Genomic DNA, 26,099 nt, shown 5'->3' with positions numbered 1-26,099 from the left:
TAGCACGTTCCTGCTTCCGCAAGAACAAGAAAGCCACGGTCAGCGAAGAAGCCTGAGAGAGAACAATTCAAATCCACCTCTTTCCTTCCCCTTTTGGGTTGCAGGGTCTGTGACCGTCAGAGAAGAAGAAACCGAGTCACCGATGTCGTAGAGCTCACACACAGAAACAGTATAAACCCCAGTGGAAAATGATTTAACCAAACCGGTGCAATTTCTGCAGCGAATGAGCCCTCTGCCACGTCCACTTCCAGAGTCGTTTGTAATTCAGAACATATTTCAAAACGCATAAATGTGATTCTCCGGGGTCAGCACCCAATGTCTTTATTGGATTAATAACTTAAAAAAAAAGAATCATATTATGTATTATTACACTGACATTAAGCTTTGGGCCATACCTTAAATCCTCCCTGTTCACAGCGGCAGTGGCTGAGAACATCTAAACATCCCTGGCCAAAATGACCACGGAGGTAAGAGCCTGGGACAGCCACACCACGGGGCTCTGCCGGGCAGCCGTTGTCACCCCTCCACCACGGTCAAAGGACGGATTGCACACGCACTTTTCATTTCAAGGTTTCTCTTTGCAAAACTGGAACTCCAGCAGCTGATCTCATGCTGGAGCAGATAAAAAGAGCAAATATCACTCATTTAATTGGCTTCAAATGAGGGCCGTCACTTCCAGCTAAAGAAGCAACCGCATTTTAAACCATTCCAGCTATTTCTGCAGCCTTCAGCTCACAAAAGCACACATGGCTCTGTGATGTGCTGCTCGCAGTTACGTTACTCAAGGCTGAAGTCAGATACTCTATTAACAAGTCATTAGAGTTCCTGAGGTATTATATGATAATAAGGCTGGGATAAATTCTTGACACTCAAATTGTTCTCAACTTGAGTTTGAATTCCTGGGAGAAGGTAACATCTTAATAAAAAGTTCCAGCTATTCTTGGCACGAGGACAATTCTATCTATAGAGTCATTCTCGTAGAGTATTCTGCATGGCACAGTGATTTGTGCCAAGAAAACGGAGAGCTAATTGCCCTGAAAGCATTTGATGTACGGATAATCTGGAATCGATGCAAACAGAGAAAGAGATTCTCTTCAATGGCTTTGCTTTTCCTCGTCTCCAACCACTGGGTCCAGAACGCAGCGGGGTGACAGACTGCAATGCCACCTACATATAACACATTAAATATGCATTTAAATAAGTATTCTGCTTTTTGCAGCTTGTAAAACATTAGGAAAGTGTTATTAAAATCTGTCCCTCTGCAAAGCAATGCTGTAGTCACTTGACCAACGAAGCACCTAATAAACTGAGAGCAGCTTTTGATGGCAGCTGAAAGGACTGTAAGGCTCAAAGCTTTTCCACCAGCCCCGCTTAAGGTCTGACACAGACCTTTTAACGAGACCAGACCACCAATTTTTAATTTGTGAGCAAATCTTACCTACCGAAGAGGCGCTGAAATGTGCGCTTTGGAGGCTAAGGAGAGGCAGATAAGGCAGCTTGAGGATCTGTCTGGAGTTAGCAGACCCCGTTCAGGACAGAGATTTAGTTCTAAATAGGAAAGGTAAGAAGAGCGCTGCCCTCAGGCCAAACTGACCGGGGGAAGATCACCAGCTTCAACCAGATCAACTCAGCCAGTGACAAATTCCTTCTGAAATCGTATCCCATGAATATCCCCCTACGTGAATTCCCAGCCCACGGAAGTTACTCAGATCAGGAGGGCAGACTGCTTCCTGGTCACCCTGAATGCCGGGTGCCACCTTAGGTAAATAACCACACGGAAGTCCACAGGCTGCTCTGCTGGATTTGGACAGCCCGCAGGCACTGACTGTAAGTCATGGGAGGTTTTTTCCCCAATAGATGCCGATGCAGAAGCACATTTAAATCCCCAAACACGAGAAGAGAGGCAGTCTGCAGCAAAACCTGTTTTTACAAACGACAGCAGAGCAAATGAACCAATTTTTTATTCACATCCCTTATTCAGCGAAAGGATTTCACAGACATAGCACCTTGAAAAAGCTTAGTGTGCTCTTAGCATTACAATATTTTTCATTTGATTGTGTCAAAGTACAGGTCACAGCTTTCACTCACAGTTTCCACAGCATCAGCTCTGGGGAGCAAGAATTTTGAGTTTGCTTTTTGACTAAAAACTTAGTTACATTCATTTCAGCAAATGTATACCTGAAATACCTTGTTATGATTTTGGAAGCAAAATCATTAAGTTAAAAAGGAAAAATGACTACAAGACCACTATAAATTAAGAAAATAAAAAGATTTATAATTTTTTTTTAATAAAAATCTGTCCTGTCAGATATATACTGTATGTATTTAGCACTTTAGAATTAACAGTCATTTCTGGACATCATCATCATCATACCACATTACCACTCCACCCCTCACATTCAAGTACAGATTAGTTGATCCCATGCTGTTGTGACCAATTCCTATTAAAGCTTTCATCCTTCATAGCTTTTACCAGCCAGTCCCTCTCGTTCTCCTCATCAGAGTCGCTCATATCGCTGGAATCAGCAGCCAGGAGACGAGAATAATTAATTTTTTTCTGCCGTGGCAATTTAGACTGGATAATTAAGAACAAGAAGAGCCACAGCACCAGGCACACGCAGCACGCCCTGTACAGAATTGGCAGGCCGAAGTGCTTCACAACAAATCCCCCTGCAAAACTGCCCACACTTGCTCCTCCACCACAGCAGAGACCCTGGAAAACAGCGTGCAGGGACCTGTCCATGCCTGGAGTGGCTATGTCATCCACCGTCATGTTAACCACCCACCACAAAGCACCGCTACTGAAGGCGGATAAAATCTGGATAAGGAGAACTGGCCACGCAGTCCTTAAAAAGGAGTAGCACAGAAGCTGTACTGCCAGGAGGCTCAGACTGACTGCAACAATTTTGCTGCTTGAGAAAGTCCTCAGCAACTTCCCTTTGAAGAAATAAAGAAAAATTTCAGCAAGTAGCCCAATGGCCACAGAGAGCCCCATGTACAGCTCACTGCTGCCTTGGTCCTGCATCTGCCAGAAGAGAAAGTTGTGCGCCGCAGACCCAGCTGCGCCAGTGAGGAAGACGGTGATGGCGTACAGGATCGCTCGGCCGTCGCTCCACAGGAGACCCAGGGCTTTGGCGGTTTTGTTAACACGGTCGGTTCTCTTGGGAACGTGGACAGGAAAAAAGACACTGACAAGCAATGAGAGCGTTATCAGGAGAGCATAGCCATAGAAATGGACAGCGAGGCGGGTGATTGTACTGCTGAGGAAGCAATTCAGTTGATCCACAAATATGGCAATGCTGCAGGCGCCTACAGATGCACCCAGGTAACTCCAAATCCACAGCCTGCCGTACCTGTCAGTCGCGTCAACAAAGTCGAGATATTCATAGAGACTCTCATCCACTGTCCATTCGAGAGAAGTAGCCAACACCTCCCAAAGCACGACAGCACCCAGTACCATAAGAAAAATCTGATGCTCTCTGTCCTGAAAGAGGTTTTGCACAGCCTCGAAGCTGACATGTTGAGTGTCTTTCTGGTGGTCTGAAAGGTTTCCAGACACGTAAACGTCTCCAACAGTCGGAAGAGTTGTTTTAAACAAAGAGAGCTCATTACTTTCAGCAGCATAAAGGCTTTCTTCAGCATTATCAGAAACATCTATTGCAGCAGAACCCAGGCTGCTCGTTTCCTCCTCAAGTCTATGTAAAGGAGGTCTGTAGAAAGCTGGCATTTCTGGTGCTTGTGTTTCCCTGTTAACTGCTTCCACAGACGTTGTCCAGCCGGAGGGACCATCCAAGTAGCCATTTGTCTTTGTATCACCTTCACCAATCCCTCTGCCTTTTTTCTCGAGAGTATCTGTCAGGCCAAATAGTCCCTGGAAGGCTGCACTGGTTAGTGTTGGCTTTCCGCTCGCTATTAAAACATCAGCGGTCGTTTCCACTGTTTCTTTCGTCACAGCTTTTGCGTTCGTAATAGCACTCGTGCTTAAAACACCGTGGCTGCTGGTGCCCGGACTGGGCACGGTGGCGGCGGCCCCTCGGTCACCCGGCAGCTGGCTGGCGTTACAGTACTTGTACCCCGCGTCCCCGCCGGCGGGCGGGATGAGGGTGAGCAGCAGACTGGCCCCCGCCGAGCCCAGCAAGGAGCTGGCGACCAGGAGGCGCCGCTTCCTTCGGCCCCGGGGGCAGCGGGAGCAGAGGGGAGCCCAGAGCGCTGCCGCCAGGTGCTTGGCTCCGGCCACGACGCCCACCAGCGGGGCCGACAGCCCCAGGTGCCGGAGGTACAGCGTGAGGAAGGGGGCCGCGCAGGCCCTGCCCGCGCCCTGCAGCAGCCGGAAGAGGCCGGAGAGGGCCAGGGCCCGGCCGACGTCCCACTGCTCGCTCATGGCGCCGCCGCATGCTCCTCCCGCGGGCACCGGCGGGACCGCCACGCACCTCCGGGTCCCCCGCCACCCCTCCGGGCTGCGGTGACCGTACCTGCAAGGCGCGGGGCCACCTCCGCCGCTCCCCGCCCGGCCCGGCCCGCACCTGCCGCAGCCGCGGGGCCGCGCCCCGGGCCCGCCCCGTTGCCAGGAGACGGCGGGCGGTGGGGAGAACAGCGCCGCCTGCCGGCCGGGAGGAGCGGGGCTCCCCTTCCCGCCCCGCCGCCACCTCAGCGCGGTGCCCTCAGCCCCGCTCCCCTCAGCCATCCCACTCCAGGCTGAGAGAGCTGGGGGGGTTCAGCCTGGAGAAGAGAAGGCTCCGGGGAGACCTTCCAGCCCCTTCCAGTCCTTGAAGGAGGCCTACAGGAAAGCTGGGGAGGGGCTGTTTGCAAGGGCATGTAGCGACAGGACGAGGGGCAATGGTTTAAACTAGAGCAGGGCGGGTTTAGATGAGACATTAGGCAGAAGTTCTTTGCACTGAGGGTGGTGAGACCCTGGCCCAGGTTGCCCAGAGAGGGGGTGGAGGCCCCATCCCTGGAGACATCCAAGGCCAGGCTGGATGAGGCTCTGAGCAACCTGATCCAGTTGAAGATGTCCCTGCTGACTGCAGGGGGTTGGAATAGGTGGCCTTGAGAGGTCCCTTCACACCCAACACATCCTATGACTCTATGATTCTATAATCTTCCGCTCTCCTCAGCCCCGCTCCCCTCAGCCCTGGCCTCCCCCGGGGAGAAGCGGGTCCTGGGGGCCATGGTGGGCCCAAGGAGCCCCACCTGGTGCACGATGCTGGGAGGGTGTTGGGGGGACCACTGGGTGGGGAGCAAGGCCTGCGAAACCCGACTGCAAGCCTCAGCCTGAATATTGAGCTCAGATTTAATGCTTTCTGCCTAGATTAACATTTGTTTTCCATCCTTACAGTTGTTTATTTTTGTCTTTATCCTGGAGGGAGTGAGATTTGCAGGCCGTGGGTAAGATCAAGGCCCAGGTCACTGTGGGGTAGGACGCGGATCCCATGGGATGTCCGTGGCCAGCTGCTCCGAGGTCTTTCCCCTCGTGCCTTCTGCACTAGGCAGTTCGTGCTGCAGCATCCCAGCCGCAGTGAGAAGGAGCAGAGTGGCTCAGCTGCCTCTCTCGTACAAAGTAAGGGACATGGGGACTTTTTTCTCTGAAGTTCCAACTTGGTTCAGGTCCCAAAAGGAGACATTGTTTGCTGCAGTGTTTCCCCACATGTGGAAAAATAAAAGCTAAACTCTTCAATTCAGACCCAGGATGGACTTTCAGAACCAAAACCTTTCACGCTGGTCACAGAGCAGAGAGGAAACTCTTTCCCTTTTTCATATAAAATCTCACCAGCTCCACACAAGGCACTGGGCACTCCCCAGCCCACTGGCCCACAAAATGACCTCCTGCTGTCAGCCCTGCGCTGCAGGGACGTGGTGGCCTGGCCTGGGCGACGCACTGGGTCGCTGCGGTGGAATGAGGCATCGGCTCGTGACACTTTGCTCAGGCATCGGAGCTCTCCCTGTCCCTCCCCATGGCCATCGGGGCTGGCCTGGATCCCCTGCCCATCTGCAGCATCCCTCCCCTGCCTGCTGAGAGGGAACCGGCCCAGCTTCTGGGGAGACATATCTGGTTCCCTCTTACCATGGGGGTCTGTGATCTCACCCCGTAGCTCCCATGTAGAAGTCAGCCAGTCTGGCTCCCAGGGCTGTTAAGGCTTATTTCTATGAAGGTTAGAAAAATTTATATCCCAATCCCACAGCAAGCACCGACCCCTTTTTGCATCATTCCTGGCTTTCAGCGTACCCGGCGTATTCCCCACCCTGAGGGTTTAAGCTGCTTTAGGGCAGCTGCCTCAGGGTTGCAGCTACATCCCCTGGCCCCACAGCTCTCTGCTCACAGCTCCTCTCAGTGCTAACCCTTCGCTCTGCTCCTCTCCTTTCCAGCCCTGCGAAGCTCAGGAAGAGCTGGCTGCTGAGCACTTACACCATGCGTCTCTGTAAGAGAATGGTTACTCCGGTGCTGGTGGTCTGCAGCAGTCCCGGCAGAGGTGGCAATGCCTCTGTGTACGTTGGCGTCTCGCACATCGGGTAAACGACCCCGCTTTGGGACAACATCTCTGCTGTGGCAGAGTGGGAAAAATGCAAGGAAACATGTAAAAATAGGCTCATGAATCACTGAATTGAGGAGCTCAGTGCAGTCAGATCTCCTAAATCATCATTCGTGGTGGGGAATACCTTCTTTCAACGTAGACTCTTTGTTTTTGTTTCCATGCGTTGAGTGATGTGTTCATAGTCCTGCATTACTACAGTGCTTTATAGCTGGCTGTTCTGCATGCCGTGCCATGTGTTGAGTGTTCACAGGAGCCGACATGACACTGACATCCCATGGAGTTGTTTCCAGCCCCTGAGGTCACCTAGAAAACACACACCAACAGCATAGCGCAGCACAGAAACCAGCAGAGCCTCGATTTTGGTGAGCCCAAAACAAGACATGGGGAGATCGCATTCTCCTTGCTTTGAAACGCCTTTAAGAGAGACTTTTCCTCCATTCTGTATTTATCCTGGCAGTGTTTGAAGGCTGCCCTCATCTGGCTTTATGGTCTGACCTCCTAGTGCCACGGGGCAAAGGCAGGCAGGACCACCTGGACATTGGGTGCCCCTGGAGGGCTCAGTGAGTTCAGCCAAGAAAAGGGAAGAGCTGCCTGAGCAGAGAGCGGCTGAAGTCACCCCGGTTGGGATATGAAATATGGATGGGGCTGTGAACACTGCTGTTAGCACTGATTTATTCCTGGCACCTTGCTGCTGGGGAGGTCGTTTGACGAAGACACAATTACCTACCGTTAACGGTGGCCATGCAGCATTGTCCTCCCCCTCGATCAGCCCGTAGGTCTTCCCATGGAGCTGGTGGGAGATGCATTTTCTTTCCTATGTAAAAATGATCTATAGCAGTGTTTCTTATTGCTGGCTTCATTCTGCCTCTGAAAGTTTTAATTTTGGTACAGAAAAATTTTGGTGCTTTTCCTCCCTGGAAAAGAGGTGATTTTTTTTAGCCTTTCCAAATAGTGTTTAATTATTTACAGCCTGTGGGTGTTTTCAGGTTGTCCTAGGCGGTATTTCGGCAGAGGTGATGGAAGGAGGGGGTTGTTCAGAATGCAGCACTCACAGGCAGCTAACTGGGGATCACGTTAATTACCTGCAAGTGCCGAAGCGCTGCTTGCTGCCCAGGCTGGTCTGGGTTTGTGCGGGAGGAGGAGGCGGCAGTGACTCAGCCAGACCTGGCATGACGCAGTGGGGGCCGCGGGGTGACACAGTAAGCCACCACGCGTGTGGACTTTAGCCAAGCCAAGCCAGCTTGGCATCAGCCACCATCCACATGAGAGCCGTTTGCGTCTCTGCTCGGCATTGAGCTGGGCACACAGGGAGAGCTGGGGGCATTTTGATGTAACAAAGTGTGATATAATGGCTTAAATAAATGCATTCAGGAGGGACTTTGGAAGGCTGGGAGTCTCTCCAGTGAGCTGGAGAATCCTGCCAGTGAAAACCCCTAACACAGCTGTGCCAGGAGGGTTTGTGCCCGCAAGCCTTACCTCCAGCTCTGCTATTTATGAACGCACCCTGTGCTCAGGTTTCTGTGCTCTCCCAGTCTCCAGGCAATCGTGTCCACCCTTATCCCCTTGAGGTCCACTGCCACTGTCCTCCAGGCATTTCGCCCGGGTACAGGGTATACCTGAACACTGTCCCTGTACTATGGACGCTCTGTGATACGCACTAGCTGCCCATGATTTCCAGGGGTAAATAAACCTGTGAAATTCTCTTTTTCACAGCTGTGCTAGTTCATTAGCACGAGTTCAGGGACTGTTTCTGCTCTATCAACAAGCAGCTCCTGCGCTCAGTAGGATCAGCAGGCTGTAGAGGATGCTGGATGCAGCCAGCATTTCACCCCCTTCCCAGCCCAAGCCTCCATGCGCTGGGACAAGTGCTGGCCCCGCTGAGGAAATGGGGTGCTTTGAAGTGACAGACGTCAAGGGGAACAGGCCGTGGGGACAGAGTGTACCAGCACAGAGGGAAATCGAGGGGCAGCCAGCATGGGGGTTGTAGACTGCTGCTTCCGAATTCCTGCAATTCAGCCATTTCTGCCCATCCCTTCACGAAAGGGTTCTTTGGCCATGAAATCTCTCTCTGTGTAACATAGCAGGTAGCCCCCAGGAGGGGAGGAGGCAACATCAGCCATAGAGGGCCAAATGACAGTGATGTCTTTCGATTCCTACCAGCTTATTCCCTAGCCACACGCAAACATAAAAAAACCCAAACAAACTGACAGTTTCTGCTGGGGTTTTTTTCTACTTTTTTTTATTAATTGGCGTTAAAAGGATTGCACCTTCTGATACAGATCATCTCTGACAGCTATACAAATAACTTATAATCCATCTACATCATTTACAACTGTACAGAGTAAGCTCTGGACACCGCAGACCATGCTCGAACCCAGCGTACGTCTCTTGGCTTTGTGAGCATTTGCCTTGCGTGTCAGGGTACACGAACACCCCAGTGAGCCCCCGGGGAGGCAGAGGTGTGAAGAGCCGCTGGGCACCCCTTAAACCCCGTGTTACCCTACGCAGCAGCTCACAGAGGAAAACAGCTGGTGCAAGCAGGCGTTTCCTGACTTGTTTCTGAGCCTCCTGTCTAACTTCAGCTTCCTTCAGGGACAAAATGCTTTCTGCCTAAGGCTGGCATTGGTGGGCATCGATAATTTTTTTATTTGTGAGCAAATGGAGGTGAAAAACATGTACTGAGGAACCGAACACTGTTGCTGAGATCCTGCAGCTTTGTGACTCCTGTGAAGGACATTAAGGCTCGGGGACTGTGCTTGGCTCAGCCGGGAGCGAGGGGCTACACCTGCCAGCAGGCCAAGGTAGCTTCCTTAGGAAACAGCCTTGTTGCTGTTGCCCAACATGATCTTTCGACTGTTGGTGCTGGTTTGGGATTAGGTATTTCTTGGGACCTGGAGGCTTTTTACAATGCTAAATAACCCATCACCGGCCGACAGCTCCGGAGCTGCTCTGCCCGCAGTAGTGTATTTCAGCGGTTGTTTTGGACTGCACAGTACGTTCAAAGTGAGAGGAAATATACCTTTAGCTTGGGAACAGGAAGCGGCAATGGCTGCTGTGCCAGGTGACAGTGTATGACAGCAGCAGGAATATGGAAGCTCTGTGCTTGTTGGCAAAGAGAGGGACCAGGGAAGCCTGAGGGTTGAACCCCTAAAGCCTCGTGCACGTGCCAAGAAATGCAAGGAAGATTTCCATGGGGCCTAAGCAGCCAAGACAACCCCACAGGCTCAGAGCAGTTCTGTGGAAGGGAAAGTCCTCTCCAGTATCTCAGACTGGGATACCTGGGAGGTGAGCTCCTTGTTCCAGGTGTGGGTGGTTAAACAGAAGTGACTTTCCAGAGGTGCAGCTCCCCAGGGCCGGGCAGACCTGGCACGGACAGGACAGGGGTGGTTTTGTCTCCAGCCATCAGGGCTAACACAGGGGTTTGCCACTGCCACTGCAGCTGAGTCAGCATCACCCAGTAGCACAGAGCTGGCTCCAAGGTCTCCCCACCAGTGACAGCCAGAGATGACTGGGAATAGTTGCTATGCACATATACAAAGCTGAGGGACATTTTCTTTGGACTGCTGATCCAAGCAAGCACCCCTGAGCGAAGACAACCCAGGTAACGAGCTGTCTGGGAGCCAAGAGAATAAAAAAATGATAGTGTCATCGAAGGAATGCCCCCAAATCCCCTTCAACATGAATTTAGGGAAGGCTCCCTGGACACACCCCAGAAACCACAGAACACATTCAGAAAGTCAATAAATACACACCATGTTGCTTCCATTATTTCAGTCAGCCACAAGCTGGAATGAAGACGGGTCCTCCTACATGGTCATCCTTAACACGGGGTTAATCTGAGCCTGGGTGGATGCAGGAGCTGGGCTGTCGCTGCTCAGCCTGGCCCATCTGCAAACCAGGGGAGGGTTTCTACACCGTGGTAGCAGCAGAAGAAAGGAACGGAAAAGTCTTGCAGGCATCCTGTCCATCCGTCATTCCCAGGAGCGCTACTCTGCTCTTCCACATCTCTTACCCGCACAGCAGACGCAGACCAAACCAGGACTGCAAGGCAGGCTGGGATGCAGAGGGATTGCTGGATGACCTCATGGAGGAGGTCCGCTGCTGCTGGGGTTGTAGGTGGTTGTTCCTGGGATGTACAGCTGGAGGAATGCAACCGGTGCACGTGAGGTTCCGGACCAGATGTGGAGAGGCCATGTAGCAAAGCCCCAGTGAAATCCCAGGTGGACTCAAAGGTACAGCTCAGATGACAAAGAGCTGTTGTGCAGCCTCCGTTGTCTGCTCACAGGTTTCTTCTTCAAGCAGATCTATGCCATTCGCAGCCGAGCACATCCCACAGCACTGCCTAGGCAGCCTGAGCTGTTCTTGCCCTTTTCGTCACTGCCAAATATTGCACCACATGTCCCACGTCCCTGTTTCACACCATTCATCATTACTTTGTGTGAACCCTTTGGAACAACAGTGGGTTTTCCACTGACTTCCGTAGAAGCTGCGTTAAACACACATGCTGTCCTGGTTGTGGCCAGGCTTACAGTGAGGTTTCCTAAATCACTCAGGGGAATAATTGCTGGTTTGCTCAAATACATCACCCTGTGCCAGAATGAAGAGTTTGCTGTGCAGCACCCAGTGCAGCAGGCCCTGATCCCCTGCCGGGCTGTGAGACATCGCCATAATAAATATTACTACTGCTAGCAACTGCTCTGCGACCCACAAGCACAGCAAGCACCAGTGCCTCAGCTGTATTTCCCCCAGTCTTCCTGAAACGAAGAAGCTCAAAGGTTTTCCCTGACTTGTGCAAAAGGTTAAAACTCAGTTCTTCGGCAACGCCCTGCCCCTTGGCAGGGGAGGTTGACTGTGGTCATCGCTGTCATTCATCACATTCAGCAGGGCACAGCTGTCCTCCCTGAGCCCTATCCACCCCTGCTGTTGCAGCTTTGTACACCACTACCATTGTAAAACCATTGTTGGTGGCTATTAGTGTGTTTTCTTTTTCCACCTTCTCTGTGATGACCCAATGTTACATCTCTCGCACCAGCTTTTTCTCATTTTCTTCACTGGATGACGCCTGCAAATGTGTTGATGGGCAACAACAGGGACTTGGGCATGTATTTCACAAGCCCCACATCTTCTGTTTCATGCAGGCTGAATTTCATTGTCCTTGTCTTTTGCAAGCAGTAGCTGGGCTCTAGGCAAGGAGACACTTCCACGCTGCAAGAGCACAAGAACATATTTACTGCATATGCAAATCTGCCCTTGAGGGCCAGAGCCTGAACTCAGACTAAACATCAGGTCTCTCCACTGACTGCTGAGGGTGGGCTGTCACATTGAGATGAGGAGCTGCTTTTATGCTTTTTCAACTGGTTTTGGCTGGAAAGATGAGCTGATGTGTATTAGTGTTTGACCACAAAACCAGTGTCCTTAGCCTGGCTCAATTCGATTCTCAGAAATTCACATTTTATGTATATTCCACGTGGTCCATGGACCACGACCCACCTGTCTGTCTGCTTCCAACACATCATATGTCACTGCAGCAACTATAGGCACATTGATCCCTGCTATTTTCACAGAGCTGAATTCTCTCCTTCTACCTTCATATGCTTGAGACACTCTGCTGAGGAATGCAGTCAGTGAGAGGTCATCAGCTCCACAATATAATTAAGGAGATCGAAGAGCTCAGTTTTTCCCTGGAGGTATCTATCCTTCTACTGTCCTAATGACAGCAGCTTTCTTAAAATGGAAGAACTGTTTTGTTTCTCACACCATCACCCAAAACCACAAAGGTAGGAGAGCACCACTCTGCCCTGCTTTCCCTGGAGAAGCAATGTATTTGCCCATGGGTCTTTTGTCACGTAGAGGATCAGGACTAGGACTCCCTAGGAAAGAGCTCTGCCACCTTGGGAGCCCTTCCAGGGAGGGATGCAAGGTCACCGGCAAGACGTGCAGAGCCTGGCACGTGTGGCATTCTCACCTGATCACGTTCCTGTAGGCTCTTCTGCTGTCCTTGTCCAGACACACCATGAAGGGTCTCTGCTCTGTGCTCCTGATTTTGATACTGCGTGTTTTCAACCTGTTGGCCACCGCCTGGATTGAGAGAGGAGGAAGAGCCCAGTGAGTGACTCGCTTCCCCTCCCTTGGCTGCGCGGTGATGGCGGGTGTGCACGTACTGGGTATGAAAGGGACCGATGATGACATTTCTCTTTTTATTTTTATTTTTAACCTCAGATGTGACACAAGGTGAATTCATTAGGAGGGAAGTGTCTGTCTTGTCTCCTTTTTCTGTAATCACAACCTGGTCAAATTTTGCAAGGGCAAACTTTCAAAACTGGCAATGCTTGCACAGGTCGCAGCGTTGGGGATGTCTGATATGGGGCATGGCCTGTTCTCCAGGGCCATGGTGTACCGTGGTGGGCAGTGTGGCCTAAAATACCTTGGTGTTTCTGAAAGCCAGGTGAAAATAAGCAAAAGCGTGCTGGCTAGCTAAAAATACCAGCTGAGAAATTGGAGGCTCCAGGGCTCAAATGACCAAGGCACAATAATACTTAATGCCACCCAAACCGCAGTGACACACTACCACGGGGCAGCGTGTCCTCTGGGGTCTACTTGAGCTCTCATGTAAAACAAAAAGGACAGGAGTCCAAGTTTTCAGTCTCATCTCTTGCATATCCATCTTTCTGAGTTGGTAATCAGATTCATTGAAGTTCCTGCTTCTCGTTTATGCTTTGTTAAAATATTTCTGCAGTGGCCTCTATTTTCGTGAACTCTGTGGGGATTAACTCATGGGGTCTGGGGAGGGCACTGCAGCTGGAGGTGTAGAGCTAATGAAGTTGATCACAAAACTACAGACCCTCTCCTGTACCCAGGTGGAGCCACGATGACTAGGGCTAAGCCTTATTTCTCCGGTTCTTCCCTGGGGTCACAGCATCAGCCCAGCTGCAGGGTGTCCTGAGACAGGATTCGATGTGGCATTGAGCAGCAGGGATGGCATCTGGGGCTTTGGCTCAAAAATCTAGACTTTGCCATAGAAAGTAATTGCAAAACACTCTCTGAGCAGGGTGGCCCCAGAGCCTTCTCCTCCTTCTCCTCCTCACAGAGTGTTTCGCCTTTCACCCTTGTTGTAGGGATTTCCACATATTGGCCGGCCCCTCCAGGGCTGTGACCACCCACAGCTACTTACTGAGAAGGACCGTCCCGACAAGTTGTTGATCCTAATGATTTCAGTGATGTTCACATTCAGACACACCAGGTCTGCAACAGAAGCAGGGTGTTAGCCTTAGACCATGGCACGATCTCAGCTCAGCTTTGAGTGGGGCTGGTGTAGATCCCACACTCGGGTGCACTGCCAGAGGTCCATGGGATCAGCAGAAAAGGACTCTAGCAAGCTCCATGGGTAAGGGTTTGTGTGGGATCACCCTCAGGGCTCAGGCTGGAAACCTCACAGGCTATGCTAAGGGCAAGGTAAAAGGGGAAGGCTGCAACAAGAGGAAGAAGTCGCCAAATCTAGATTACAGTTATGCTGAATCCCACGTTACAGGGAGCCCCAGGCACATCATTCACAAGAAAGCATACAACCACAGCCTGTGGTGACACCAATACATGCACGTCACTGATTCAACCCCCACAGCCCACGCACAATTGACACTACGTACTGTGGTCGGATTTACTCTATCAAGCACCAGAAAACTCAGCAAACCCTCTTCATGTAGTTCCAAGCAGGAGAAACCCACCTTCAGCCTCATCAGCAGGGATGGCTTTCATCACCAGACCTGTGGAACGCAGTGACATTGCTATCTCCTTCGCCCGGTCACTCACCACAACCTGCAGGAAAGGCTCTGTTAATTCACCCTGGCAGGGAGGTTAGACATGGAGAGGTTTGGGGGCAGTTTTTCACAAAGGCAGGGTTAGCTAACAGGCTTTTAAAGTTCATCACCACCTCTCTGTCCTGGAGTGCAATTCCAGAGGAATGGAGGAGCCAGAGCACTCCTTTTGGGAGATCTGTGTTGTGATGGACGTCCCTGTGAGCGGAGACATTTTGGGCTGCTGAGAGCCCCACTTACCTTTCTGTATGTTACTGTGAGATCTATGCCAGGGCCATCCGGGGTGGTTTTCTTCTTGTTCGTGTTTAGCTCTGCAAGGAGGGAACCGGGTAGGATTGAGGTTTCACTCATCCCACCTGTCTGTGGTCAAGAGAGGGGTCCTCCCATGGGATGAGCTACCCCCTCTGTCACACAGCCCTTGTGGTTTGGCAGACTGGCCCTTCTCTCCTTGCCTATGGGAGCTGAGGGTCTGTGAACTTAACAGGTCCGGTGGGATGGATGCATTTGAGGTTCTGTGCCCAACCACAATGGCAAACATCCATTGGATTGGACACCAGGGTGCACTGATGGAAGGGCTGGATGTGACCTCTGTAACAGTCCGGCCTTCAAGCACCCTTGTCCCATCATTGGCAACTCAAGGAAACAGAATTTCTAGTAGGGAAAACATCTGGCAATGGGAATGGCTGTAAAGCCCAGCTTGTTTCCTCAACAAAAATATGATGTTGGTTCAAATTCAGAGGGTCATGGAGCTAACCAAGGGCACAGTCTACAAGAGCTGGTTGAGACCAGGAGCCAGCGACCACAAGGTCTTTCATTTAGCCTGGTGTCATGCGCGCGAGAGGGAGATGGAGGTGTTTGGGGAGGCCTTCTGCTCATCAGGGAACAAGGGATAGTGCCCCACGGCATGGCCTTGATGGCTGCAGGCTAAGGGACAGGGCGAGAGGGAGCTGGGGCCAGCAGGACCCCTGCCCAGGATGGCAGCCCCTGCTGCAGGGCTCATCTTGGGGACACGCACACACCTCTGTGGGGGTTGCTCTCCTGCACCTGGGTGCTCAGCTCCGTGAGGAACACATCCTCGGCCGGCTCCTGCGCTGGGTCATTGAAGAAAATCTGAAAGAGAGGAAAATCTCTAAGAAACAGCTCCTCCTCAGTCACCCTGTGATGTCACACTGGGCTTGTGACATCAAAAGGTTCTCCAGAGCACCCCAGTGTGACATCATCAAAGGGAATCTATGACCTCATCATGGCAGCCAGGGGGCCTGTGGGGTGGAGACGACCGCTTTTGCTCTGCTTTCTGAAGCCCAGGAGCATGGCAAACCTTGCCAGGAGCGCGGAGGGCCCAGCCAGCAGAGCCACGGGCAGTGTCCCCTGCCACTGGGTGTCACTGCGCCCTCACAGATGAGTCTGTTCCCAGCCATCCACCCAGGGACAACCCAGGTGGAGGGGAGCAGCTCCCCGGGCCCGACTGCAGACGCTGGCTTAGCTTCAAGGCTAAGCTAATTTCTCCCTGATACACCTAAATCGACTGGTCACTTCAGACGTATTCGTTTTCTTTTCATGGGCTTGTTTTGGGCAGAATATGAATATAAGGGCCTGGGGAGCCTCTCCTAGCCCTACGTCCAGCTCTCATGGGACTTGACCGTAACTTCCAGGAAAACTCTCTGCAACCAAAGAGGAACAGTGTGGTCTTAACCAAAAAGGCAAACCAGGCGTAGTGTTTCCAGATGAAGCGGCATCACACCCTGTATGACAGCAGGGTAGGTTAGGTGCCTCTATCTGAAAACCACATCTGGACGCAGTTCCTCTTCCCCTTGCTTGAGTCACCCACTCCCTCGCTTGCTTTTGATTTTTGTCTTGGAGGAGAAATGAGTGGAATAAAAATTCACCAAAACCCCCAAATCTCCAGCCCCACAAGCTGAGGACCAGCTGCTTCAAGTGTTTGTGAGCTACTTGTTATTAATTCAAGTCCTGGTGATGCTCTACCAGTAATTGCCAAAGCTCTTCCAGCTCTTTGCAAGCCACCTGTCAGTTTGCTCATGTCATAGCTGCCCCTTTGCTGCAATAGGTTGCCACGTTGGCTATGGGTAGATTAAAAGGAGATGTGTGCATCAGTACCACCCTAAGCTTTGAAGGGGGAAAACTGCCAGAGAAGCAGATGGGGGGGGTTGATGTTACACCACCAAATACAGCAGTTCTTTGCTCTCGTATCAAATGCTAGGTCTCACTGTGATGCCATTTCAGAGAAAAGCTGGCAGGAAATAAATAAAATGGTGTTTCAGGAAGCCTTGCAAAGCCCCTGCAAGGTACAGGATGGTTTTGGCAAAGCCACTCCGTAAACTCCTGTTTGCTCACAGCATCTAAAGCAGCAGGAGGTGCCAGAGCTCCTGAGCAAACCCAAGTCCAGCAGAGCTGGAAATCTGTGTCCTTACGGGCCAATTTCAAGGTTCACTTTGCTGACCTGGGTGATCCTGAAATAGCCTTCCTGGGATCATTGGCCCTGGCTGAGCTGTGCTACGGGGAGTTGCTAGACCCGGGAGCCTGGCAGGGAGGGAGCGAGCTGGGGAGTACGGAGATCCAGGCTCAGATGTCTGCCGAAAGCCCCCAGACCCTGTTGACTTTGCACGACTTTGCCAGCAGTGAGGCTCTGCAAGTCCTTTCAGGGCCACCCAAAGACACAAGAGATGTGGCACCCACCTTCACGGCGTAGACCTGGAAGCAGACGGGCTGGACGCCCATGCGGACGTAGTACGCGATCACATCAGCGATGAACAGATCAGTCACAAGATGTTTGCTCGGAGAGGAAGGCTGTGGGGGGCAAATCACATCATGGATCAGCCACAGTCACTTCTCAAAAATGCTGCCACTAACCCCCATGCCTTCCTAGATAAATAATGACCTGTCTCCCGGGGCAGCGCCATGCTGCTCTGCCACGAGTAGTCAAAGCGAATGGGAGAAGCGAAGGCTTGCGCCCACCTACCAGCCTTTTTTGTAGGCTATCGATGGTGGCTCAAACTGCCAGGAAATGAGAGCTGGGGGTATTTCAGCAAATGTCTCATTTACATTTTCTTTCTTGAAATCTGCCATTTCCTGTCCCTCAGCCAAAAAACCCCATCGTAGCAAATAGGTCTTGTGGGCTGGGGCAGCGTCAGCTGTATGTACCTTCCCAGCTGCCAGCCCCGGGGAGGGTTTGCAGGGAGAAAACCTCTCTCTGGGTGACAGAGGAGCCCTGCAGGGCACAAGCTCGTCCTCAGGTACCGCAGGCGTGTTTGGGGAACGGGCCAGGCTGGGATGGTGGGAAGGTTTCCCTCGTACCATGGTGGCCAGCTTGGGAATCATGTGGCAGAGCGTGTTGATGTTGCTCTCGTACCACGGGTCGGCTCTGCCCAGGTACCTGGCCACCTCGCAGAGCTCCTCTTGGCCGGTGACAGCGTGGTCCTGTGGGAGAAACACACAGCTCAGAGTACGATTACGGCTCAAAATACCTGGAGCCGTAGAGGAGGCAGAGAGAGCTGGGGCACAAATGCCCCATGAGCCCCATCCTTCCACCTTCCCTGCTTGGTCCAGAGAAGATGGCAAAACGTTTCTTGCAGCACTCACTTAGCAGGTGCTCAAGAGCAAGTGAAGAATAAAAAGAAGAAATATTCATTTTTGTAATGGCACATTTGTCAGGATTGACAGCCAACTCTGGGCCAGCTTAAAACATTGTGAGAAGTGCAACTGTTTATTTATCGCTGTCTGGAGGCTGTCAGAAGGGAAGAGATTTGCCCGAGATAAACTGCAAGGTAGTGAGTTGCGGAACTAAAACTGGGGCCATGACCAAGCAGGCAAAGCCTTCAGTAAGGGGCGGCCGCTTCCCCTAAGCATTTGGGAGGTGAGAAAAACATCAGTCCTTTGCTAAAGCTCCCTCGATCCTCCTATAGCTGGGGCACAGCAGCAAAACAGAATGCCATTTCCAGGCTGTCAGTTATCACCCCTCCGGGAGGTTGGAGCAGCCTCAATGTCTCTGGAGCTGATGGATTCCTGAAGTCAGTCTGCAAACTGAGCCCAGCCCTGTCCTGGCTCCCTTCCTCCTGCTTCTAGGAACTAGTCATTAATGGATATGAATTCCTGTAAATAACAGGAATTCCTCCAAAAACACCGTCAGCCGCTGGCAGCCGGCGGCAGTGCCCGGAGCTGCTGAACCCAAACTCACCGCAACGGTCAAGGTGTTTGGCTGCCCTGTCACAACTGGGATGTAGTAGAACTGCAGGTTCAGCCTAGGAGTCAGGAAAACTCGCCGTGTTTCTCGTTTCCTTGAAATGGAAGAATAAATAGCCGTGTCACAAGGGGAAGGTGGAGGAAAAACAGCTCTTGGCCAAGGCTGGGCAGTGCCAGGAGACCACAGCTGCTCCGCGACAGGAGCACGTGCCCTCCTCGCACGCCTCCTTTGCCCAGTGTGACGGGATGGCAGTAATGGCCCAGGGTTCCCAAATCTGGCAAGGGGACACGACAGGGGTAAGGGACATCGTGCAGGCGGGCTCTCAGCTGAGACCAGCAGTCCCCTCCACACCCAGCTCTGCTTCCCCGGCTGCTGCACCACAACCCAGACCCACCCCACGTTGGTCTCCTGTCTGGGCAGCTGGAAAACAGCTTTTCTTTAGGATTTTTCCCTTTTGCATAGGAAAGCATCTTGCCTCGTTTATTATTCATTAAACCCATTCCATGGACAGAAGGGAAAAACTCCCTGTGTGCATTGTTTGGGCCAACAGAGCCAAATGATACTGTGCAGCCAGTGAAGTCAGATGCATTTGGGTGCAAAACAACTTGGGTCATAGAATAGAATCATAGAATCATAGAATGTGTTGGGTTGGAAGGCACCTCTCAAGGCCGTCTAGTCCAACCCCCTGCAGTCAGCAGGGACATCTTCAACTGGATCAGGTTGCTCAGAGCCTCATGCAGCCTGGCCTTGAATGTCTCCAGGGATGGGGCCTCCACCACCTCTCTGGGCAACGTGGGCCAGGGTCTCACCACCCTCAGTGGAAAAAACTTCTTCCTAATGTCTGATCTAAACCCGCCCTGCTCTAGTTTAAAACCATTGCCCCTCGTCCTATGGCTACATGCCCTTGCAAACAGCCCCTCCCCATGGGACATTGTAGTGTCCCACCCTGTCTGAGGTACCACTGGAGCCCAACCCCATCCCCAGCCATTCTGGCTGCATCAGCAGGCTGAAGAGCAAGCCCTCACCCTGCCCTCCCTTTCCCCAAGCCCCCAGGGCCAAAGAAGCTGTGGCCACCAGTTACCTCAAAGAGTGGTAGGCTTGGGCCAGGCGCCCCAGGATCCGGTCGTCCCCCAGCAGCACGATGCGGGCAGTGTGGAGCCTCTGGAGTGGGGCTGCAGGCTCTGGGAGGACGCTCACTCTCTTCTGTGACTTTGCCGGGGACTTTGCCCCAGCACTGTTGCAGCCAGCCTGCAGGAAGGCCACGCTTTCCAGCGGTGACAGTTTTTTTTTAATGCCACCTTTCCTGTGGAGCCGGGATTGCTCTGTCTCGGCACTGCAAGGGGCGAAGGGCTCCTCGGCTGCCGCGGGCAGGTCTCGCTCGATGCCGCTGTCGGTGGAAAGCACGGAGAAGCGGGTCTGCTCACAGTACTCGCAGTCCGAAATGATGTCCTGGATCTCAAAGTTGTCCAGGTCCTGGCTTAGGCAGTTGGGCTCACAGCTCTGCGACAGCGGGCGGATGAACAGCACCAATTCCTTCCCTGTGGGCAGAAGGGAGCTCGAGGAGGGAAATACAACCAAACCCCGGCTGAGCCCTAGTCCTGCCCTGGCTCCCCTCTTCTCATGCAAACTGGAGGGTCAAGATCTCCACCAGAGGGTCCAAGAGAAGTCAGTCTTTCAGTCCCATTTCACATTGCACAATGAAGAGAGCTCAGTTTGAGTATCACTCAAATCAGGCACTTTGGGTGCATCCTGATGCAGCCTGTCCCACAGGGTTCCCCCCCTCATCTCCTTCACCCCTCTTCCCCCCTCATCGCCTGACCTGACCCCGACACCCCACAAGAAGGAAGGCTGGTGCAGTCAGCACGAGCCTCCACAAGATTGGCCCTTGGGCAAGTGTTATGAAACTCACAGCCCAAGAATCAGGGCTAAATGGCTCATTTTGTGCAGGCTTCCCAGCCTCAGGTACCACCCGAACTCGTCACAGCCCCCCCAGGGCACTCACAGAGCTGGTCTTCTTCTGTCCAGAGGTGAAAGCTGATGTTGGGGTTGGGCAGAGGGGTACCTTGCAGCCCTCCCGAGGAAGCATCGCCTGGGGGAAACAAGGATGCTTGTGACACATGGGAGCAGACAGTTTTCCTGCACCCCGACCAATGCTGTGCTTCAGACACAGGCTGAGAGAGCCTGTGCCAACCCCAAGGGATCTCCCACCCTGTTTGCCTTCTGGCCAGACCTGAGACTGTAACCACAGACCTCTACTCTCACCAATTGAGCCATGAAAAGGTTCCTACACCATCAGTGAAAGGGCGGAACGAAGATGGGGAAGCAGTCACAGGCAAGCGAAGGACCTTGCTCTGCTGCAGACAGCAGAGGGATTGCAAAATAAATAAAACATTCTTTGAGCACTGGGCCTTCAATGCTCATGGCAGGACCTCCCCTTGGCGATCTCAGCTGAGATGAAGGAGAGCTCTCTGCCACCACCATCGCTGGCTATTTTTAACCCATTATGGCTCAGGGAGAAGCAGTGTGACAATTGAATAGCTCCCTGCCACCTTTTGGTGGAGTGGTGGTCCAATGGAGTGGAGATGGTCCCACTCCTTTCCCTCCACCACTGTCTGCTCCTGCCCATATCTTGCATTGGGACAGTCTCCATCTCTTTCTGGGGATGGCGTTGGGATGCAGGGACCTTCCACCTGGAGCAAGAGGGAAGCATGATCCCCATTTCCCTCTGGTCTTCCCCAGATTTGTGTAAGGAGCTGCGATGGGTGGGGACTATAGTCCATGTAGCCCCAATGGCACCAGGCTGGAATAGAGCACTGCCAGGGATGGAAGGAGATGGTAGTACCACTGTCCACCACAGCAGTGCAAGGAGGTTTCAGGGAGTGGTGCACAGTGTCTCCCCAGTCTAGGCCATGGCAAGATGTGTCTTACACCAGCAGAGCACTGGAGAGTCTGTCCAACCTCCCGTGGTTGGACAATGAAGATGAACAACTAGGGCACCCTTTGCAAACAATGGAGACGTGTCTCTAGGCCTCAGGGCAGCTGAATTAGCAGCAGAGATTGCGACAGTCCCTTTCCTCAGGCGACAAATCTGCCTTCTACTGCCACGTGCCGCTTGGCATCATGGACATCAGGTCACTGCAAGGAGCCAGGCTGCAGGGACCTGATCCCGGGGATGGATGCTGCTGAAGTGGAGGCAGAGGGGAGGTGGGGATGGACAGCTATGGGAGGGCAATGGTGAGGACACGGCAGGGACCTGCCAGCTTCACTGCTCCCTTCACCCACCGTGATGGCTGGCCTGGAGCTCACCTGCTTGCAAGGTGCTGAGGATGGCGTGGTAAATCTCCTCCAGCCTCGCTGCGTGCTGGCCGCGGTCTGCGCTCGCCTCGTGTCCTGCACACTCCACTGCCGCCACCACTTGCCGGAACCAGTGCTCAATGTCGCTCGTGGGCATGTCCTGTCATGAGGAGCAGCTATTAGCACCCGGAGGCGTGAAAAGAAGAGATGCTCCAGGGGCATGGCCACGGGAGGGGACAGAAAGAGGGCAAATGACTCCTGCAAAAATTACTGTTTCACAGCAGAGGACACAAATGTCCTCCTGTGCCCGGGGAAGGCTGGAGGAGGAGAGCTGCTGGCTGTGCTCTTTGCTTAGACTTTTTTCTGGCAGGTTTGCAGCTGATGGGTGCTGTGCTCCCGGCTGCCACCAGCTCAGGGAGCCCGCAGCAGAGCTGGCAGCTCCAGTGACAGCTCAAGTGGAAGCTGGGGAGATAGGCACAGCAGACACACAAAGGCGTCCTCTTGCGTGGAGATTGCTGAGACCCCCTGCAAAGTCACCTATCTGAACCAGCTTTTTGTCTTACCGGGACCCCACAGCTCCTTGGAGGAGGTCTGGGAGAAAACTGGTTGAAACATTTCTGCCGAGATGGTTTTGCAATGACTCATCGTGCCAAACCAGGGATCACAGAGGAGCCTGTATTTCAGCTGCAGAGCCCAGCTTTGCTGTGCAAAACTGAAAAATCAAACTGAAGATTCAAAACCTCTGGCTTTTGCTATAGCAACTCTTTTATTTTTGGAGATTTTTTTCCTTTAACACTAGCTCTGCTTGTAGCCCGGCCTTGCAAGTAACCGGTGGGGCTACTGGGGATGGAAACCTGCAGTGAGGAGCTGAGGGGTCTCCCCACTTGCCAAAAATCCTTTCCCTGCTCTGACATGCCCAGCAAGAGCAGGACCACTGGAAAACCATACGGGATGCCGCAGAAGTGGTGCCAGTTACCTGGAGGCTTCTCTTTAAGCCGCTGACATCGCAGCCCTCGCCCAGGGACGCCTGCATGGCGTGGATGACCACATAGCACATGCACGCCCGGGGACTCTGGGACACCTGAGCTGCCTCTGTGTCGGTGACCAGTGCGTTGCAGATGGCTTCTGAGAGCAGCTCCGGATCGGCAAAGATGAAAATCCTGCATAGGGCGGGAAGACGGGAAAAGAGGGAGATGAGACGAGGACTCCCCGTTACTGACATCAGGGCTGGAGTAAGAAGATCAGATCTCCATTATCCCACGCAAAGAAAAAGGGCTGCTGCTGATATTCCCCTTCTCTGCCCTGTCTCCCTGCCCAGGGAGGCTCCCTGCCCCCAGGACCGTGGAAATAAATTGAGACACATGGGAGGAATGTTCTCTCCCAACACAAAGCTCCCCCAGGACCATGTGCTGCCATGTCGTTTATGTCCAAATTGTCTGTTCCATCCAAAGTTAATTCAGGGCACAGGAAAAGGATAGATTTCACTATGAGACTACAAAAGAAATACAAGTAACAGCACATTTGAAGAGGCGCTACTCACTTTTCCTGATAAGGGTACGGGTCGCTTTTAAGACTCTGTTCGGAAATGACCATTCTTTGATACAACGTACCTAACGAATGCAAGAAGATAAACAGGCAGGAGTCAGAGCACGGGAAATAACAACACAACTCACCAGAGCAGCTCAGCGCTGCTCCCGGTTGTAGTGGCTGATGGTGGGTCTGCCAAGTCGGCAAATGCTCATTGCTGGAGAGACGATGTACAAGAGCCAAGATTCAGGCTCAGAGTTAAAAATAGTCAAGGACAAAGATAGACCACGCTACATAAAAAGAAACCCCCTTCTATTCAGGGACAATTTCCTGTATTTCCCTTCCTTTGTTTAGTGGATTATGAGCTTAGGAGTGGAGTCGGAAGCAGGAGGAAGGGCCCTACTCCCGGCCTCCATACCAGGGGCCGCAGCAGGGGACAGCATTTGGGTAGATGTGAAGAACACAATGCATTTCTGAATTGGGAGGGATGTACTTTACCCTCACCCAGCTGTAGGGTGGGGAAGATACGTCCACCCCGCATTGCTCGGGTGCAATCATCTTGTGAACCTTGTGGTGCTCCCAGAGAAACCCCGCTGGAGATCCCCATCTCTCCACACTGAATCATTGTTTTACCAGAAGTCAGGTGAGATAAAGGTGGACCTTGGAGCTCCAGACAAAGTGATACTGGGGAAGAGCGGTTGAAGTGATGGTGATGGGCTGAGACTACCGAGGACGGCACTCTCTCTCTGATTTCCCATCAGGTTTCTCATATTTTACTTCCACCTCACAAGGTGTCTGCACCTTGCACTGTTTTAAAGGATTGCTTTTAAAGACTTTTACTAAAGAAGCCTTTACCAAGAAGAACTTTAATGAGCAACATAGAAAAAAGGAAAATAAGAGTTTTCCTCTGACTTGCTTTTTAAAAGGGAAAGATCTCTGGAGGAACTAACGCTGTTTTAGTGTCTAAAACATGAGAGACAGTAGTGGAGAGAGAGCCCATGCTGTCAGCCTGCAGCTCAATTTTAGATGGAAACCTCCGCAAAACTTACTGAGGTGTCCGGGCTGGAGCATAAGCACCCTGTTTCCCTTATAGACAGAGGGTGTATATACACCTGCCTTAGGTGGGCTGGACTTGACGCTGGTGATGCCACCACCTACAGCAGGAGGACCACAAGGTTTTCCGCTAATAACTAAAGCTCAGCTGCATGAAATCAGGAGAGGAGAAGCCTCCTACCCAAATCCATCCCTAAGAGCCCCAGCGTTTGGCCACACCCCTGCGGAAATCCCTGCCATGGCTCACTGCATTAGGCAAAGACCAGCTCAGGTATGGAAACCCCCCAAAACCCCGGAATCATCGCCTCGAGGATCAAAGCCATTCACCCTGCCCTGCGCGGGCAGAGTGGAGAAGCCCTCATACCCGGTGCTGTCCTTTCCATCTTCAGCCTCATGGCATAGTCCAAACCGATGGTGCAGAAAGGCTTGGGCAGGGTGAGCAGCTTCTTACAGAAGTCATACACTCTGCTGCAGAGCTCGTCGGAGATGCAAGGAGCCTGGAGCGAGAAAGGGGCAAATAAGGAGATGCCGCAGGAGTGATCCCTAAGGGTGCTCTCCCCACCACAGACCCCAGGGTGGGAGGGCACAGAGCTACGCCAAATTCAACATGGATTTAAATGCAATATATGAAGCAGAACCAGACCCTGGGATGGTTTGGAAACCTCCAGCAATACCCACTGAAGGGCTGTGGGCACACATTTTTGCCAGGTTGTGGCTTCCTCCACCATCAGGCGCTTAAACACCTCCAGAAAAGGGGGTCAGCTGGAAGGCCCTGTCACTCTCATACACATCACAGTGTCTCAGTCATCAGACATCACACTGGGAAACGCACGGTTGGGTCCATCTGTGGTAGTCCCAGGGCTTTACTGGGCAGGCACTGTGATATTTCAGCACAGGAAGAGGTGCTGAGTGACTTCAGGTTGGTCCCTCCGATCTCCCTGGAGCTTGTCCCAGTGAAGCCCATGGTAGGTTACCTTTATCAAGGTGTACATCAGCGTGTGCAGCAAGGGGATGATGTAATGTCTGAAGTCACCTCGCTCCGCCTGTGGGACCAAAAGGCACAGTCAGCGCAGGCAGCGCCTGGCAGGGGGCTGGGACTGGAGCCGGGGGCCACCGCAGACCCCGGGATGTGCTGGGTCCCGGCTGCTCGGTGGCTCAGGCACAGAGGGTGAGCACACAGTGGCTCACCCCCAGCCCAAGGTGGGGTTTGAAGTCCCTCCACAGGCCATCAGGATTGGCAGGATGTCCCCGGTGGAGAGAGGTCCTGCCTGGTGGGCATCCCATGCAAGCCAAGCCTTGGGGAAGGGGTATGGGGGCAGAGGGGTGGACCACGCTGCCGTGGCCACCACGACCTCGAAGGTCTGGAGGCTGTCATAGGGAGGTGAAGGCTCTGGGAGCTGCTGCGGGAGCGTGGTTTGCACAGCGAGAGCTGCAGAGCACATTCACAGCAGTCACGGTGGGAGAGAGCGAGCAAAGGTTTCTAAGAGCGCATTGAGGAGCTCCTTTCTGTTGCAAAAAGTCATGTGAAAAATAAAAAAAACCGCTGGGAGCCCTCTGGAAAAAGCCTGTTTTACATTTGGTGGGTGCGGGACCAGAGTGGACAGGGAGGAGAGATGCTCCTGCATCCCCATCCTGGCCCATGGGAAGCCAGATGGATGCTCAAGCCAACACAGCCCTGGCCCCTCC

General features: G+C 52.7%; 2 protein-coding genes across 3 annotated transcripts in view; both read right to left on the bottom strand.

Moving 5' to 3' along the window:
* Window positions 1–1,969: 1,969 nt before the first annotated feature.
* Window positions 1,970–4,557, bottom strand: MFSD6L (major facilitator superfamily domain containing 6 like). The gene has a single exon (XM_063352046.1). It carries the CDS (start codon window positions 4,379–4,381, stop codon window positions 2,411–2,413), a length of 1,971 nt encoding a protein of 656 aa, XP_063208116.1. The 5' UTR covers window positions 4,382–4,557; the 3' UTR covers window positions 1,970–2,410.
* Window positions 4,558–8,784: 4,227 nt separating this feature from the next.
* The window catches only part of PIK3R6 (phosphoinositide-3-kinase regulatory subunit 6), a 38,131-nt gene continuing 20,816 nt past the window's right edge, over window positions 8,785–26,099 (bottom strand). For both annotated transcript variants that reach the window (XM_063352405.1, XM_063352404.1), the window contains exons 5-20: window positions 25,388–25,456; window positions 24,778–24,910; window positions 23,374–23,443; window positions 22,810–22,993; window positions 21,846–21,993; window positions 20,542–20,628; window positions 19,621–20,077; window positions 18,534–18,633; window positions 17,654–17,776; window positions 17,036–17,146; window positions 15,361–15,451; window positions 14,582–14,652; window positions 14,252–14,342; window positions 13,702–13,772; window positions 12,496–12,608; window positions 8,785–11,735 (exon numbers count right to left, since the gene is read on the bottom strand). In XM_063352405.1, the coding sequence (XP_063208475.1) occupies window positions 11,579–11,735; window positions 12,496–12,608; window positions 13,702–13,772; window positions 14,252–14,342; window positions 14,582–14,652; window positions 15,361–15,451; window positions 17,036–17,146; window positions 17,654–17,776; window positions 18,534–18,633; window positions 19,621–20,077; window positions 20,542–20,628; window positions 21,846–21,993; window positions 22,810–22,993; window positions 23,374–23,443; window positions 24,778–24,910; window positions 25,388–25,456 (2,076 nt within the window). In that variant the 3' untranslated portion in view covers window positions 8,785–11,578. The remainder of the gene's footprint in view (window positions 11,736–12,495; window positions 12,609–13,701; window positions 13,773–14,251; window positions 14,343–14,581; window positions 14,653–15,360; window positions 15,452–17,035; window positions 17,147–17,653; window positions 17,777–18,533; window positions 18,634–19,620; window positions 20,078–20,541; window positions 20,629–21,845; window positions 21,994–22,809; window positions 22,994–23,373; window positions 23,444–24,777; window positions 24,911–25,387; window positions 25,457–26,099) is intronic.

Source organism: Chroicocephalus ridibundus, chromosome 14 (assembly GCF_963924245.1).
Source record: "Chroicocephalus ridibundus chromosome 14, bChrRid1.1, whole genome shotgun sequence".
Taxonomy (NCBI): domain Eukaryota; kingdom Metazoa; phylum Chordata; class Aves; order Charadriiformes; family Laridae; genus Chroicocephalus; species Chroicocephalus ridibundus.
Note: the sequence above shows the minus strand (reverse complement) of the source record. Positions and strands in the feature narration are given on the sequence as shown.

Excerpts from the sequence above, each read along its gene's own strand:
- MFSD6L (XM_063352046.1), bottom strand. The coding sequence starts at position 4,381 with ATGAGCGAGCAGTGGGACGTCGGCCGGGCCCTGGCCCTCTCCGGCCTC.